Source organism: Anser cygnoides, chromosome 8, assembly GCF_040182565.1.
Source record: "Anser cygnoides isolate HZ-2024a breed goose chromosome 8, Taihu_goose_T2T_genome, whole genome shotgun sequence".
NCBI classification, from domain to species: domain Eukaryota; kingdom Metazoa; phylum Chordata; class Aves; order Anseriformes; family Anatidae; genus Anser; species Anser cygnoides.
The window spans coordinates 12,257,990-12,276,081 of record NC_089880.1 but is presented as its reverse complement, the minus strand read 5'-3'; the positions used below and the strand labels follow the sequence as shown (position 1 = coordinate 12,276,081).

General features: G+C 38.3%; 1 protein-coding gene across 15 annotated transcripts in view; it reads left to right on the top strand.

Annotated features, from left to right (window-relative positions):
- CEP350 (centrosomal protein 350) overlaps positions 1-18,092 on the top strand; it is a 74,688-nt gene that overhangs the window by 43,657 nt on the left and 12,939 nt on the right. For 12 of the 15 annotated variants that reach the window (XM_048073463.2, XM_048073461.2, XM_048073457.2 and 9 more), the window contains 9 exons: positions 541-698; positions 3,534-3,656; positions 6,402-6,601; positions 7,943-8,154; positions 9,396-9,537; positions 13,083-13,243; positions 13,725-13,864; positions 14,625-14,707; positions 15,921-18,010. In XM_048073463.2, coding sequence (XP_047929420.2) covers positions 541-698; positions 3,534-3,656; positions 6,402-6,601; positions 7,943-8,154; positions 9,396-9,537; positions 13,083-13,243; positions 13,725-13,864; positions 14,625-14,707; positions 15,921-18,010 — 3,309 coding nt within the window. The remainder of the gene's footprint in view (positions 1-540; positions 699-3,533; positions 3,657-6,401; positions 6,602-7,942; positions 8,155-9,395; positions 9,538-13,082; positions 13,244-13,724; positions 13,865-14,624; positions 14,708-15,920; positions 18,011-18,092) is intronic. The other 3 variants (XM_048073458.2, XM_048073464.2, XM_067001760.1) reach the window with 1 other exon arrangement.

Here is an 18,092-nt window from a genome sequence, read left to right as displayed (position 1 = left end):
TTTCCAAAAGTCTCAGGTTTTTTCTTTTAACTGGGCAATAGCTGGTGTTCTCAGGCTCTGATTCTGTTTGATTACTTATCAGACCCCAAAGAACTAAAATACAAGCTCTAAAACTCAGACTTGCCGCTTTATGTTTTTCAGTGTTATTAAACTAAGTTGCTCACATCTTTGAGATAGCAGGACAGGGTTTGATAACTGGCTGACTCCTTACAAAATTTTGGAGACTCAAGCTTAGTAATAGAGTAAGAATCGATTTTCTCTTTGGTTAACTGAATTCTTCTGGAATTTTTTGTTCTAGTTGCAATTAAGGGAGAACCTAAATTATGGTGATAAGGGGAGTACTAAAAATGGTGTCAAATGAAACGAAGCTGGAGAATAAAGATAAAAACTGCAGGTGTACAGACTTACCTGAAGTATTATTTGATATATTATTTGATGATCTGAGAAGAAGTGAGATTGATTAACACAGTTTGAAAAATTATTCTACCATATTTTTTTATACTTCTAAAGTTGTTTTTTTTTTTTAACATTTAATTGCAGGAACTTCACAGTGAGGATGACCTCAAACAGAGCAATGGTTCTAGCCCACTTCCAACTGATGCAGAAACACGCAGCCCTTCCCCAATCTCAATCTCCAGCAGTGAGACTAGTAGCATCATGCAGAAACTTAAAAAAATGCGCAGCAGAATGGACGAAAAGTAACTTAAGTTTCCTTTTCTTTTACAAAAGTTTACTGTTTTAATTGAAAAAGTGGTTTGGCCAGTATCTGCACTAAAAATGGCCATCAGAAAGACTATAGAGGTATAGATATAATACATAGTTTGATCTGAGTTGCCTGAAAAATAGCTGATTATAAGCGTTAATAGAACTACAGTAATCTTGGAAGAGAGTGTGTCATAGGATACATTTTTTTCACTACTACAAAGATTCAAATTGAGTCAGTAAATGCATATCAATTGAAGAGATTGACATTTATACGTACAAGGATCTTGAGTTGACTTTGGCTTAATGGTACATCTTGTCAGAGTTCCTCTTGCAATGAAATACCTGAAGTCAAATATTTAAGGTGGTACCTATATCTTGTATTTCCCCTTTTCCCTTTTATTTTAAAGGAAAAAAAGTACAGGGAATGAGACTGCGGAATCAGTGCCAATTTTTGTCTGGTATCGAAGCATCAGTTACAAATAGTGATAGTCAATAATGATGGTCTTGTGGAAAAACTAGTAACTGAGTTTGAGATCTGATTCACAGAAAGTCAGGGAATATGTGTGTGACTCGGAAAGGCAGTTAATAAGACCTTTCTTTTTTTCCTACGTGGTCCACAGGTTGGAAAAAATGTTGAAAACATCTGTTAGTCTTCAGAAGAAATAATCAAGTACATGTGCAATTCCTGGGTCTGGAAACTAAGATGGAATCTGTTGATTTCACCTGTTAAATTGTTTTGAATCGAAATTTTCTGCATCTTTTCAGTGCAGGAGTTACTTTGTCTGCTTTAAACATCTTAAAATACTTAGCAGCATGCGCTCATCAGTTTGAATCTCTAAATTCTTATTTGAGACTAACCCATTCAAAGTCTGACCTGTGCCAGTTAATACAAGTAATAGTCGTTGCTTAAATAATTTTTCTGAACTTGTAACCAAGGTAGGTCACTACATTTTAGTTCATCATCTTTGTCATGTGTGTTTTTTTTACAAAACCAGATTACAGGTTATGAATTTTGATATTAATCCTGTAGGAGATGATAAATATGTTTTTGTGTTCAAGATTCCCTTTGCCACTTTCTATCAGGTACCCTTTTAGTCAGTATCAGTTCTGAAATCTAATTTTTTCAATGTACCTTTGTTCCTAAGCAACACTTACAATTCCAGTAAGAATTGCATATTAGTAAATAATTGTCCCCAGTATTACAAAGGATCGTAGTAGATACAAAGTATGTTTTACCCTTAAAAACATTTTAATTCTAAGTCTAAAATATTGCTCACTCAGCGTGTACTTTTCAACAGGTGTATATTGGGATTTTAGCTGAAGCAGTTGCTTTGAGGAATAAGTGGATGTTGTATTTACACGTGATGCAATGCATGTGGTCATGCGTTTTTTATGGTTTCGTTTGATTGCTGTATATGGTCAGAGGACATAGTATTTTTTGTAAATATAAATAATTCTCTAGAATTTCAGTCTTATTGACTGTGTAACTTTTGCAAACATTTTTGAGGTGTTCTTGATAACGATAGCAGCACTTACTGACTGAAAAGCAATGCCAACTTGGTACCTTATTTTTGTCTCCTTATTTATAAAATGCATAAGAATAATGTTAACATAATAGAGTAAGACATTTGCTTAGGCTGTAATGACAGGAAGCTGTCTGTTTTGAAGAGAATTGATCAGACTGCATGATACTACAAAAGGAAAGAAGTTGAATGATGAGTAAAGTACAAGAGGACTAGAGAAACGAACTGGAAACCCTGCTAAGCTGGACTTGCTGTACTTTGTAGCAAAGGGAAAATCCTTACCTATGAGGCGTCTTTAATACAGCTTTTCTGCTAAAAGGGGAACGAAAGAGTTGTTGTGTTTTAATTTTATTCATGAATCTCTGTAGCCTGCATGTGAACAGGAGCATGCTCTGTCAAAGAGAATTAACCTGTCTGCCCTTGCTTTTCTTGCATATGCAGCTTTAATGACAATCTGTACAACAGAAGAACTGATTAAATGCTCATTTGCTTTTGCTTTCCTTAATACACTGCTTACCCTGTGTTGTAGTTGCTACAGAGCTGTATGGAGCATGGTATTTTTCTATAAATTAGTTAGCTTAAAATAGTCTTTCATTTGGAAAAATCATTTTCATCACAGTGTTAAGTTTATGTAGAATTTTTTAAAAGGCATTATCTGTCTGCAGTTAGTATCTCAGATGAAAGTGGCAATACGTGAGTATTTTGAGACCACGTCTACATTCTATCACAGGGTCAAAATAGCATCTGAAAGTTGAGTTACAAGTATATTTCAGACTTCTTCTGGATTTGCTTGTTTTTGAAATAAATTATTTCATCTTTTTTTTTGGCCTTCCACTGGTGCTTACCTTTGGAGCAATAATTTTGTTGAGGTTTCACTGGGCGAATGGAAGTGTTTTCAGTTGTGGACTAGCAAAGCTGTATATATTGTAAAACCAGCATTCTGTTTAGTGCTCATAAGGCTCTCTATCAAGGGTTAGAATTATCAAAAGTTGCAAAAAGCTCGGGTTGAGATTTCAATAGGTGCATGTGGAAGTTTGCAGCACAGTAATAAAACTCCTTCCTAAATTTAAGGAAAAACACAGTGATGTGAAAGTAGCATGCCTTTGACTAACAGCAAATGAAGTGTTCTAACTTATGCACAAGTGTATGTGTTCTATTACCTTCTGCATAACAATGTATAGTTTTTCTATCTGAGGTGTTAGGTTAAATGCAATTAATTTAAAAGTTCTTTGCTAGATGCTGTCCTTTTCTCATTCTTTCTGCCTTTTTTTGCTTAGTTTTAAACTCTTCCTCCTTATTTTGTAGACACTGCTCTCCTGTTCACTACTTCTTCTCTGTCTTTACGTCTCACCACTGGGCCTCTCTCAGTGTCTGTTTTCCCAACCTCCACCCCAAATTCCAGCTGTATATCTACAACCAATTGGTCAGGTAACTGTACCTTTCTCAAGTGATAGACTCTTTGATAGAGCATGCTCTGTTCAGTCCTAAAAAGTCAAGAAGTTCTTCATCAGATGAGTCAGTGAACATTTTTGACACTTTACTGTTTCCAGATTAATCTCTTAGTATTCCTGCTGTGTTCTGAGTAGCAGGCAGTTCACTTTGCTCCCACTGTCTACTTCAGAATAGCTGCTGAACTGCCTAGTTTGACCTTAAGCTCAGTGTATGTTGGACATAAATGCAGTACAAGCGCAGGTTAACACTTCTGGAATGGGCAGATAAAATGTTGGACCTTAGCACCAGAGAAATAGTTAGACTTTGAAAATCATGATGACGTAATGTGAGTGCTTCTGCTTCCTCCTTGCTCATCTAGATTTCCTGCCTTGTGAATACATGATGTATTTTTTGCCTTCCCCCCCCCGAAGGTGCCCCTACTGGTGAGGATGAATGGATACCCTTGGTGTTACAACTGGAACCCTCTAGATTGTAGTGAATACTAAGGCAATACGCATGCTGCCATGTGGTTCTGACCTTTTATGCCCCAGGGTTATAAAAGGGTCTGCATCTTTAGCCACGCTGCTTTAATCTGTTTCTTCCTAAAGGACGAATGTTGGAATTTTCTTTCTCTCTTAACATTCCTTTTGACTGACTGGTAGCCTGTTATTAGTTAGTGTTTGTATGGTGATTAGTTTTATGGTCATTTAGTTAATTCTGCTCCCACTTGTGGCCTTCTGGGTTAATCCATTTGACATTTGCTGTTGAGGAATCTTGCTCTTTTGAATCCGTTTATTTCAGCCTTTCTCTTTGATTTTATTCCAACTGGACTTGCCTCTCTCAAGATCTGGCCAGCCGTGAAGATCCAGATATTTTAACAAAATGAAATAACTAGTGAAGGAAGAAGTTGCCTTTTGCATTGAGATCATTGCTGTAGTAATGACCTACATAACAAGTTCCAAATATATGACCTGCTCGACTAATTGGAACTGATGTGTAACTGAAAGTAAGAGCTGATAAATCTGATAGTGCTGGTTAAAGACAACATCGACAACCATGACTGTTTGTGTTATGTTTATAGTGCAATTACCACTGGTAATCTAGATTTGGTGATAAAGATCTGTCAGTTTTCCTTAAGAGTAGACAATGTTTGATGATTATCTACAGCAAGTGATAAAATAGTACATGAAATCATAGCACCTGTGAACTGAAAGGTGGCCAGTATTCCAGACAGTCTGTGAGGTGCTTCTGCTTTTCATTTACCCTTGCTTTGACTATAGTAAAGAGGATTGTGGACATGTCTTACTGGCTTCTGAAACTTTTATCTTCACATCATCACTTTTTTCTACCTGATCTGAATCTGTCTTAGAGGAGGACTCATCTGAATTTTAGTCTTTCTGATGAACTGCCAGCTCACTTTTCCAGGGAACAGATTGAGCAACACTAAGCAAGCAAATAGGAAAAAAAAAAAGTCCCTCAGCAGGTGAGACCTGCAGATTACCCAGGTGTTCATTGCAGTCCCTCTATATAAGAGGATCATTTGAAACATAGGAGATCAAAAAGCGAAAATTAGTAACTGCTTTGCAGCTTAAAAACTTTGATGCTAAGTATTTAGGTTGTATTAAAAATGGCAAATTATAAAGGCACTTTCAAAGAAAAATATCACAGGACTTTGAAGACTGCATTTTCAGGCACCACGCCTTCTGTACCAATTTGAGCACTCTCTCTATCTGGCAAATCATCTGTTTTCTGAAGAGTGATTCTGTGACGTGTTAAGAATTTCACTGCAAGAGCTGAAAGGATTGATGTATACTCTTCTCTAGAGTTGGCATGTGAGAGGAAGTACATGAAGCTGATGTTGAAGTTGCTTCTAGCTCCTATCTTAAAGGTTGAATGCTATTTTCTTGGTAACTTCAATATTTAGAAGTAAGCCCAGGGATGCTTCTGTTCAATGGTTGGCAAAGAGAATTAGTACATGCACACAGACCTATTCAAACTCACAAGTTCCTCATTTCTGAGGCTTCATGGATGACTTGAGAAATCTTTGTCACAAAGAAAAAAGATCTGCAAATTTTCAGCACGAGGTTTTTATTTACTCTTAGTTTTAAATTAGTAGCCAGATCTGTTAGTAGCTGGGAAGAACAGTCCTGCATCCTTATGCTCTTTATGCTGTCAACTGACAATTAACATTCCAAGTGTGGCAATCCAGAGATGATACTCAAAGGAAGAAGGATAAAAGCTCCAGTAATTCCAGTAAATCCTTCAGGAGGATTATTAATACAGGAACACCTTCTCTTATAATTATGTATTTAGAAAGAACTGTGAGGCAGTTGGGGCTACGATATTTTTCTCTTGTCATTGGAATTAGCAAAAAGAAAGGTACATTTTTCAAACAGTCACTGCTTTCTTGAGGGTTCCAGTTTAATGCCACAGGTACTTCCCATGTTCTAAAACTGGGAACTGCCCCTGTTCATTTTTACTGAGTGTTTAGTAGCACTTTTAATGATGTTGAATATTCTTAAAATCTAAACAGCAGTTTTACAGGAAAAAAAAATATCTTTTTTTTACTCTTTTCCCCAGCAGCACATCAGAAGTCTAGGACATAGTCATTAGTATGGATATTACCCTAGGAAACAATCTGAACAGCTAAAATTCTGGGGATTGTGGCCATAGAGCTTCTGGCTGTTGGGATCTTTGACTGTGGTCGACTGCTTCTCCATTGTCTTCTGCTCTGTCTGTCAGGTTCCTAACTAAGCGTGAACAGAAGCTGATGCAGCGTCGACAACATGCTGAAGAATTGCTGGAGTGGAAACGCCGCCTAGATGCAGAGGAAGCCGAAATACGGCGGATAGAAAAGCAGGCTCTGGCTGCCTGGGACAAAGAGTTGCTTAAAAACAAAGTAGCCAAGAAAGAACTGGGGGATCAGAGAACTGAGCCCAAAGGTAATAGGAAGTGGGGGAGAACTGATGCAAATGACAAGAGTAAAACAATCTGACGCGATTGCTTAGGTTTCCACTTCCTGCCTTTTTTGATCCGGTGGTGGTGGTTGTTCTCTTGATTTCTGCACTCTTTAATGTCATCTTCTGACTTGTTCTTTTTAAACCTATTTTGAACCTTAGTTATATGGGTATTCCTCATTTGCTATGTACCTTCTTAAGCATGCAGTACAGCAGAGATCAGCCAGATGTTTCTACATACAATTTGGAGTCTATTTCTTTTTTTTTTTTTTTTTCAAAACAAAAATACTACTGTAGTTAGTATAAGTGATGCTATTGTGAGAAAAATGTTCCCAGATTTGGGGAGCTACAGCATTATTATTCTGTCTTAAATGGACTGTACCTTCAGCATGAACTACAGAGAACCAGATTGCAGTGGGAGGAGGTAATAAAACTTTAGGGGTTATTCTCAAAATAATATATTTTTCCCACTATAGAAAGCAGGAGAATATCCTTTCAGTGTGCAAAAGGAATTCAGAATTATGTCCTATTACCCTTGTTACTGAAAAGTCATGTGGATTTTAGGCATCTGAAAGACAGCTTAAAGGTGTTACGTGTGTGAGTCAGTAAGTTGCAATGAGCAAAAACTCCTTATGCTGAAGACAGAGGCTTGGATGAAAAAATACACTACTTTGTATTACCAGTACCTACCAGTAAGCATTAGAGCATGGTCCTGCTTTAGGAAGAGAAATTTGTCTCCCCAGCCTTTGCTCAAATATTAAATAGTTCTCCATGGCTGCTTCCATAATGCTGTGACTCCTGCGGAATTTAGTAAACAGGAATATTGAAAACCCAACTTATTATTTTACTTGTTGCCATTTGAGAGACTCATGATGAAATCATAACATTAAAATGTTTTCTGCAACTACTGTAAAGGAAGCAATCAATTCTAAATTCAAGATCTGACTTGCAGATTATATGCTCCACCATGACTTCTTCAGACTAATAGTGACTCTTGCTGTTGTATGGGCAACTGGAAAGACAGGTTTCCCTAATAATAATCTTTTTGGAGTATGTTGTCTGGAAAATGTTAGAATATCCTGAAAAACTTTGTTTTAGACATTCAGCAATCGCTAAGACTGTTTGGTAGTCTTAAATCATAGTTTTCTGGTAAACGTGCTTGTTGATGCTAAATGTTCCTCTCTTGGTGTCTAGGTGAGTGAAATAACACCACTTTGATGTGTTGGTAGCAGTTCCTACTTTATATGTAGGCAACAGTTTCTCTGAAGGCATTTAAGTTGGTGCAAGTTCTGAAGTGGTTTGTCTTTTCTCATTATTCTACCTCAGAAACAGCCAGTGAAGAAGAGTCTCCAGTGCCTTCTTGCTCTCGTCTGAACAGTGAAAGCTCTGTCCCAGAAGATCTTGGCAGTCCAGCTGCTGAGTCTGTCCCATCAGAGACTATGGGCCATGGACAGCCAGAAAGCCCAGATCAGAGTACGATTAATGAAGAAATGATTTATTCTGAGGAGTTCAAGTCCTCTACCACACCTGGCAAACTTGTGAGTGAGATTTTTATGCTGTATGCATTCTTAAGCTTCTAAAAGATTGTCAGAGAACACAAGTACAGCCTTCCCAACTGTTGAAGCAGAGATTAAACTGTTCTGTTTGCAATAGCATTGCATGGTACTATGAATAAACACTGATCAGATACAATTCTTTAAAGTCTTGATGTGAGGAAAAATCGCTTGAGCACAGAGTTTCAATACTTTTAAACCTGTGGGTAGTCTTGCAAAATGTTCTGCATATGTCACAAAGGTATGCATTATTAAGTGGTGGAACACTGACCCAGTTCACCAACATGAATTAGCTGTAGGCTAGCTTGTTACCATTGTGTAAATTCTTTGAGGCCATGGAAACTATGCCATGTTTTTCCACCTTGCTTTATTTGCGAGTGTTGTATGCCAAAGTATAGCTATGAGATGAAGAAGCATAGCTGTAACCTGGTACACAGTCCCTTGGGCTTCAGATCGTCTGCTTGCTAGCTAAATCCACTTTATTGTTCTATTTCAATTGTTACTTCTGCTTCATTGATAATTTTGCTAAATATCAACCTGATAACTTTGCTCTGTATTCAATGAGAGACAGAAAATTTGCTGTCTGTGAGAGGGGAAAAAGAACTGCTCATCTAGACATCTATTTGAAATACTTTATTCTTGTAGAGTTTTCTGAGAAGGTAGTGAAGTAAAATACCTAGTATGAGCTAGAGGTTATGTTTGAGGTGTGGGAAATGTTTGTGGTATAATATTGAAGCGGTAAGCAGTATTTTGCCAGAATAGTTCTTAGAATTTTTTGCCTGGCTACAGAGAAATAGGGTTCTGTTTTATTAATTTAGAATGGCATCTCACACCTCTTACATGAAATGGTCCTTTTGGATTCATGGGTATATTGAGTAGGAGTTCTTATTCCCTTAATTTTTACCAAATACAGTTACATGCACTGTATCGAGCACCTGTGAGTCACAACCATGTCAGTTCACTTAAGTAGTAACAGGGTAGTCTGAGCACGTTTGCTGAAGTCCACTCTCAAAGCAAGCAGTCTGCTATTGCTGCTGTTGGTATTTTTGTTTTATTGTCTAGCAAATTAAGATTAAAGCTGTTTAAAGGCAGCTGGATAGGTACCATTGCTTATAAGATTCTTTAGTCATGCCAGTCTTCGCTTGTAACTAGTCCTGATGGCAATGATCTCCTTTCAAACTGAGCTTTACAAGCAGTTACTTATTTGTCCTTTTCTTCTCACATAGTCTCCTCCCAAAAGCATATCTGTATCAAAGCAAGATTCCAGCAAAGGCAGCCATAGAACTGGAGGACAGCTGCGTTCACCTGTGAAGTCTCATCAGATATCCCACAATTGGTCTGATGAATCTTTATCTATGACACAGTCAGGTAAGTGTAATATCTGCTTGGGTTTCAATTGCTTTTTCAAAGCTAATCATTTTCATGAGTAAATTTCAAAAGCAGACCTATATTTGGGGAGGCAGACAGAAATTTCTGGAAAATGCTAGGTTTTAGAGTTCTGTGATTTGTAATTTGATCCTTTCAGCATAAGGTGTGTATCTTTGCACAGGTGTCTGCAAACAGGCATGGAAAGAGAGTTAATAGTTAAGGTATTTCTAGAATTTAAAAATACCAAGGTTAGTTGTGCTTTTAATAAATTACTGTTCTCCACTGCTTTTATTGTAAGAAAGCAGAATATGGCTCAGCAGCATATAAACATGATCATCCTCCTTCTGAACACAACCTGGCTCCAGAACCATACAGCTCTGTTACCCTGGCAGTACAAGTGAGCACACTGAACCTTCTCTGGCATGTGCGTAGCAATTGGACGCTTCATGACATATGCAGAGTGTCTTTGTCCACAGCCAGGACAATCAGCCTGTAAGACAGTGGATCATCAGAAAAAAGTTGTTCTCGGTATATAAGGCTCATCTTTAAAAACTACTGAGTTTCTTAGCTCCTCATGTCCTAAGTTTCCTTCGGTACTGTGGGTACAATATGTACTCCTGGAACCTGGGAGAAGAAATCTAGTAATGTTTAAGCATTATCACTGACTGGAATAATTAATATCACACTAAAGCACTCAAGAAAATGAATATTTGTTGTTTTTTCCCTTTTTTTGAGAAGAAGGATTTGGATTGTGTGCAGTAAAATAGGGCCTAAGGTTGCAATTTTGAGCTACAAAATACAAGATCTGTGTATAGCCCTCTCACAAGTCTTTTAACCAAGTATCTAAGCAGGCTACCAGTAAATGCTGAGGGAAGGAATGTCAGAAATGCACTCGTACAGAGCAGTCCTTTCCCTAATGTGTTCTCACAGCCTGTTAGTCACATGGATTCCAGGACTTCCTGAGCAAACCATCATCTGTGGGTCACCATCGTCAGATCCATTGAGCTGTGAAGACTATCTTGAGCCTTTCTTTGCTTCTAGCCTCTAAAACATCTTGTATTCCACAGTGTGGTTGTTACAGCATCACAAGATACTTCTTATTAGCAAATGAGATAAAAACCACAGAAGAATACGCTTTTCTTGGGTTTAAGTCCTTTAGTGATTAGGAAGTCTTTGGTGGAAAAAGAATCAGGTGGTTCTATTGTATGTACTGGCTGTTGTTTGTGATTTAGAGATAACTTCACTGGCACACTATGAAGACTGGAGACATACATGCTTGATGTGGCAAGCTTAATAATCTTTTATGCTGTTTCTTGTTTAATATGTATGTAAGGGCAACAGTAACAGTAATTTTGAGGCAGATATTCTGTTGGATGTAGAAAAGAATACCTAACACCTAGATACTCGCACTGAGTAGTTTGTGTTTGTGTTCTGTCTGGAGGGCAGCTTGCAACCCAGTGAAGCCTTAAAGTTACGTTCAAGTTCTGAATGAGGAACCACTCGAGGAACCCATAGTGAAAAGTACAGCAGGCAACAATGGTCATGAAAATAAACTCTTTTAAAATGGAGTATTTGCCATCTTCATCATTCCTGGAAGTGTTCGAGGCCAGGTTGGGTGAGGCTTTGAGCAACATGGCCTAGTGGAAGGTGTCCTTGCCCATGGCAGGGGGGTTGGAAGATGATCTTTAAGGTCCCTTCCAACTCAAACCATTCTATGATTCTATTTCAGATGTTAGAGACAGGTATAAGAAGGGGGAAGTCCATCAAGATGATGCTGGTTTCACAATAAATCATTCCATTTTAAAGAGGCAAATCTTCCAAGCTGCTGAGTAGTAATGAAGTCATCGCTATGTCAGTGCTGATGCATGCGTAGACAGGATTGTCAAAGATGAAAGCATGTGCAGATCTTTCCCTTATGAGTTGATCAATAAAAGCTATAATTGCATAATGGTCACTTACCATTCAGGAGGAATTAAGTACAGTGGCATTGTAAAGTACTCATGATTAGCAAGTGAGATCCATTCTTTCCATGCTTTTTTAAACTTCTGTAAATGGTTAACAACCGTTGTTAGTGGAAAAAGAATACGGTAGTTTGATTGTATTTGCTGGCTGTTGATGATGAAATCATTCTTCATGGCTGTTTGTTGTCTTGAGAAATGAAATGAATTAGCAAAATGTCCTGCTGTTCCTGCTGGCTGACTAGATATTACTGGCAACTTACTTTCTAGGGCCTTCAGTAGAGCAGTTGCAGTTTATGGGCATCCAAGCCTTTTGGTCCGTAAAACAGCATAGATAATATCGAGCATTAGAAAAGCAGACCATCCTAGATCCTTCTGTTAGGAACTGCTGCTGTAGAAAATAAAGAGGGGCATCAGCTACAGGGAGCATCTCCGATAAGACTATATCAGATAAATATTTTGAAAAAATTCTCGTATTTAATTGTGGTAGCACTATCTGAGGCCAGGATCTTGTTTTGCACTGTATTGGTATATGTTTGAAAAGCAACGAACAGGTAGACATAATCGGGTGGGTGGGGAAGAATAAGTAGTGAGGCACTGAGGCAGTCTTTCTCTAAGTCTGAGAGTTCTGCGAGACCGAGAACTTGTTACAATAGGAATAATGAAAGTGGCAGAGTTACTGGTAGAATGTGGTTGTCCTGCAGAGAGTGGATCTATGCAGCTGGGGACAGTGTTACAATGGAACAGAAGCAGAAAATCATCAACAGGATTGAAGGCCAGACTGCAGGGGATGGAAAAGAAAATGATTAAGAAAAAAAATGAGGTAGAAAATAGCTCCAGTCAGTAATGGCATCTTACGAAGGTCTGTGAAACTGAACTTGGAGCAAGGATGTGCCACATAGCTTTGTGTAAGCAATCAGAGAGAAGTCTACCGTGTGTCTACCCTCCTTCACCCTGAATAAAATGTCAACACAAGACCTGACAACAGTAAAAATCTCGTCATCATTCAAACTGGCTTTCCTTCCAGCTGTCAGCCAGTCAGCTTTCCATTTCATAGATCTATTTAGCCAAGGTGGCAGAAAATCTGAAGTGGCTGGAAACCTAACCTGCTTTTGGAGTCTGCTATTCCAAGAGAAATTCTCATCCGTAAAGTGTACCATGTAGTTTGAAACTGTATGTGGTGACGGTAAACAAATGCTTTGGTTACGTTTTTGGTATGCATTGTTGAGCTGTCATATTTTTACATGTCAGCAAAGGTTAATTTCTACAACAGCTGATGTGATAAGCCCTTAATGAGGTAGCAACGTGAATGTGGGCAATTGACGTGAACAAGTTTGGTAACAAGTTATTGCATGTATCAGAGCCTCTCTCTCTTGTAAATTAAGATGCAATGGTTTTTCTTTCAAATGTTACACAGTACTGTTGCGAATCCAAGATCCCCCTTGAAGAGTCTTAATATGTTGAAATTAATATAATTTCTTGAATATTTCACTTGGACCATATTTTGTGTTTACTAAATGACTGTTGATTGCTTTACATAGAATTGTTTTACAAGTTATTTAAAGGCTAAAATAAAACTTTTTTCAGAAACCACATCTGATCAAAGTGATATTGAAGGACGGATCAGGGCCCTGAAGGATGAACTACGGAAAAGGAAGTCAGTGGTTTACCAGCTGAAAAAGGAACAGAAGAAGAGGCAAAAGGAGAGACTGAAAGCCCAGGAGGCCAGTTTGATCAAACAGCTGGAGGTTAGGAACCATAGGAAGAGGGGCAAAGTAAAAGCTATGGATAAATCATTATAGTATGGATGTTGTTGGCAAAATATTTTATCAACAGCTGTGAAAGCCATGTTAATTGTGATGGAAGTGGGACTGTTTTTGGCTAGTTAACTGCTTTCAGTAATGAACCAGAGCCTTGGAGGCAAAACCACACTCTTTAAAATGTATATCTTTAACAGGTTACAGTGCTCGGTGGGGTTTATATATGTTCATACACATTAGTATCCCAGCTTGGGTTAAACAGTGATGCTTATGTAATTTGTTTTTGAAAGTGAAATATTGATTTCCAGGATTCACAGCTATGGAGCTTTAGTAAGTAAAACAGTACAGAGAAACTGAGAGTGTCCTTAAATGGTTGAGGCTATGCTTTATTTATTTTGATAGGTTTTGTATACCAAATTGTAGTAGTTATGGTTTAGTAGATTAACAGTCGTAACTTTTTTATGCTCAGTCATATGATGAGTTTATCAAGAAGACTGAAGCAGAGCTGAGCCAAGATCTGGAGTTATCACCCACAGCCAAACCTCAGATTAAAACTCTATCTTCAGCTGCTGCTGAAAAACCTAAGATCAAGGCACCACCACTCCATAGGTAAATGGGATTTCTTCTTGCTAAGATTATTCTGAAACTGCAGTGATTGCTGTTTGAGCAGAGACCTTTGGTGCAAGCAAAGCTGCTGACTGCTCTTCCTCAAAGCACTGGACAGTGGCAGTATGCTGCTGACACATTTGCTGGTCGCATTTGGCCCAAAATAGATAAGATGCACTGTCCCTGTAATCATATGTATCTTATTTCTGTCTTGCCCAGCCTTTCAGGTCCTATTTTCAAGTTCTTTCTGAATGATAATTTTTGATTGAGCAAGAATGTGTAAAGCGGTTGTTCAGATCACTGACCTGTAAGAGTTTTTATGCCTGTTGCACTGTGAGGCAGACTGTTCATCTTTTCAACTTACATCTGTTTTGGATCTTATGTTTTTAAAAATAGACAATTCAGCTGACTTTTTGCACTTCTTACAGTATTAAGTGTTTCATTTTCTCCAGCAGATGGTGCAATTTTAGTGTATTCTTTTTTTTTTTAATAAAAGGTCACTTTCTCTTTTTTTGGCTGCAAAAAGGCCAAGGTTTGTGATTAACCTTTTAAAAAAATATTTTCCAGGGTTTGCCAAACCATCAACTCTGTCCCCATTCCTGTTTTCTAAGTTAACAGTACGTTGACAAACCAAACCATTTGTTATCATTAATACATTGATAGATTTACAGATGCTCATATTTTCATTTTTATCTATTTAAAATCAAAACAGAGCACTTTCTCATGTAACAATGGTTCACACAACTCAATATTTCAACTTTAGGCCAGAGACAGCTAAAAACTGGAAATCACTGACTGAGTCAGAGCGATCTAGAGCATCTTTGGAATCCATTGCAGAGTATGCAGGTATGTAAACGGAAGAATCAGTACTACAGATGAAAATCTTGAAGCCTGACTGTTTTAAACTTCTTTAATCTTATCCTTCTTTATTCAAGAAGAGTTTTTAAGAGAGCATGGAGACTTGATAAAACCACAATGGTGAAGCTGTATTTTTTTCTCTTTGATGTTTACATTTACATTTGTTTTGGTCTTGGAAATATTTGGGGAGTAGAGGTTCCTAAGTTATGGCTCCTTTCCCTTACTCCCCCAGCTCCCAGTTCTGAAACCTCATAGTATTTGAGTTCTTTATTTTAAAGAATTTGTACTAGAACAAATGTTGATGAGAGATGCTGTATCTGTAAAATATAACTAAAAATACAAATATAACTGTATATTTTGTATAGTACTACATATTAAAGTTTTTTGTTCATGCTATATTAATTCTACTTAGTAGGCATTTGCTTTTGCTGTTTCCTGAATGTTCACTATTTAGTTTTATTCTTGGTGAGGTTTTTATAAAATCATAATTACGTGACAGCCTTTTTCCTTTTATTTTATTTCCTGTTTCTTTATCACTGGAGGGAAAGTAAGGAAACCAAAACAATTAAGGCTTTAGAAGTAGATATTTAGGAACAGTTGTTTCCTTTTTTTAATACTTATCAATGTTTTGCTGTTGATAATTGTTATCTAATGAACAGGTTTTCCAGGGAAGCTGTGGATGCCCCATCCCTGGAGGTGTTCAAGGCCAGGCTGGACGAGGCCCTGGGCAACCTGACCTAGCGGGTGGCATCCCTGTCCTGTCTTTGAGGTCCCTTCCAGCCCAAGCCATTCTGTGATTCTGTCTGCAGTTCTAAGCTTGGTTGTTTTTATAGAATAATATAACGGTCTGAGTTGGAAAGGACCTTAAAGATCACCTAGCTGCAACACCCCTGCCATGGGCAGGCATACTTTTCACTAGATGAGGTTGCTAAGTCCTTACGGTGGGCTAAGTATTGTATAGTGTTATAAAGTAATGGTACAAGAAACAGAATTAGAAAGAAAGTGTTATAGCGCTGGAACTGGACAAATGTCTGTAGGACAGCTAGAAGTCTGTGTTTCCAAGGCACCAGTTTGCATCTTTTAGCATAAAAACCTTGATGTTAATTTTGTTGGCTATAGTTGCAGTCATCGATGAGACAATGCAGGCTATACCATCTGTTGTGATTCACTTTTTATGATTCACTTTTTATTTTCCTTCAAGATGCTGTGTCATCAAGAACCGAGAGATCTGTGTCTGTGCACACCAAGAAGGTGACAGATGTTCATGCAGAAGAACCTTCCAGAAAATCTTCCTCAGGTTTAATGTCACCAAGGAGTTCCAGAGCAGGATCTGGTGATTCCTTAGATCATGTGCTCTCATCAGCTCTTCTCAAAGACATAAAAGACATTAGTAGGGACATTAGTAGGATATCCCATGGATCAACAAGCATTGCAATAAATTTATCCAATGAGGAGGCTGTCTTCAGTCATAAATCTGAGATACCAGAAGACTTGGAATATATAAAATCGGAACAATACGAGATTGAAGATTCTTATGTTAAACCTTTGGAAAGTTCTGATGTGTTGTTGACATTAGATAAGGAACAGGAGAGTTCATTGGACGTTATTCCAGAGAAAGTCCTCCATTCTGCAAATGAACACTCTCTAAAGGAACCTTTTGGTTTGTCTGTGGAAAGCCTTCATGGTAAGGAAGAAGTCTTAAAACAGAGACTGGCAGACAAAGATGCTGTAACTGTCCCGAACGTAGAAGAGTCTTACTGCAAATTTAGCAAATCAGCAGAGGAAAAAGATGATCTGCTTTCAGAACACCTGTTTAGTCAAAAAGAGCCGTCATATGTTGAAGACTTTGAAGGATCCTCCTCCAGGAAACAGGCATCAATTGAAGAAACACTTGCTGTGGAACATTACAAAGATGACTTTGAAGTGTCCCTTCTCTCCCCTAAAGGGGACAATCACTCACTGAGAGAGCAGTCACAGCACACACAAACCAACAGAAGCAGATCCACGAGCCTTGGCAGTGATGGCGAAATCAGTGAATACCTCAGTGACAAATCTCTTTCTCTCTCCAGCAGCAAGCATTCGGAGAGATTGTTGGAGCTTAGATCTCCAACAGAACTTATGAAAAATACTGAACGCATTGATGTGGAGAAAGAACAGGCTCCTGCTCAGCCACCACCATGGGCCTCTGCTTCAGTCACAGAAGAAACAGATAATTTGTCAAACTTCAGCATTGGTGATAGGGTACTTGTGAGTAAAGTCCAACCTGGAACACTGCGATTCAAAGGTCTGACTAAATTTGCCAAAGGGTTTTGGGCTGGTGTGGAGTTGGATAAACCTGAAGGGAACAATAATGGAACTTATGATGGTATTAAATATTTTGATTGCAAAGAAAGGCATGGTATTTTTGCTCCTCCTCAAAAAATCTCTCACATCGCAGAAAGTGTTGATAACCATTTAGACACAAATAAGGATGAAGATTCGTTCTTTGATGACAGACTGGAGAAGCAACACAAAGCTGAGCGGAAAGGCAAAGGAAGTTCCAAATCTGGCAAAGAAGATGAAAGGCAGAGCAGAAGTGCAACAAAGAACTCTTCCCAGGATAAAGCTCCTGCAGGCACAGCTGTTTCAGAAGCCTCAGCTGGAGAAAACATTGATGAGGACTCATCTTCCAAAGCAAAGAGCATAAAGGAGATTTCTGTAGCTACTGAATCACTTGCCCCAGAACAGTCTGTGGTGGCTTATCTGAAGCATGCTATAAAAGAGGAGGCCAACCTTCCTCCTCCCATTACTGGTGTGATGGACAGGATTTCCACTGTTCAGTTAGATGACATCTCTGATTTCCTTTCTGAAAAACTGGAGAGACAGAAAACACTGGGGGAAGAGTGTTCTGAAAAGTTAGATGATCTCTCTCCTGGAGTTCTGGAGAAGCCTGCAACTCCACTTCTGGATTTGCTGGCAAAAGAAAAGAACCAATTAGAAGCCCAGCTTAGACTACCATTTAGAGAAGAAGAAAAGTCGAAAGACCAACTGGAAAAGGTCAGTTTGCTGACGGACAGTCTGCTTAAAGATTTTGTGAAAGACACAGTCAATCAGTTACAGCAAATAAAGAAGGTCAGGAATGAGAAAATCCAGCTCAGCAACCAGGAACTCTGTGATGTGAGGGAGGAATCCAATCCCCCATCTCAGCAAGTAGAAAAGCAGATTCCTGATGGACTGAATAATTTTTTTCTAAGCTCGGACTTGGAAGATGAAAGAGAAGAACTTTCCTCTCCAGACATGTGTCCCAGACCAGTAAGTAACAAATATGTTGCGCTAATTTTAAGAGTTGGTGATGATTGCTTTGACTGATGATTATTGAATCTGAAGAATGCAG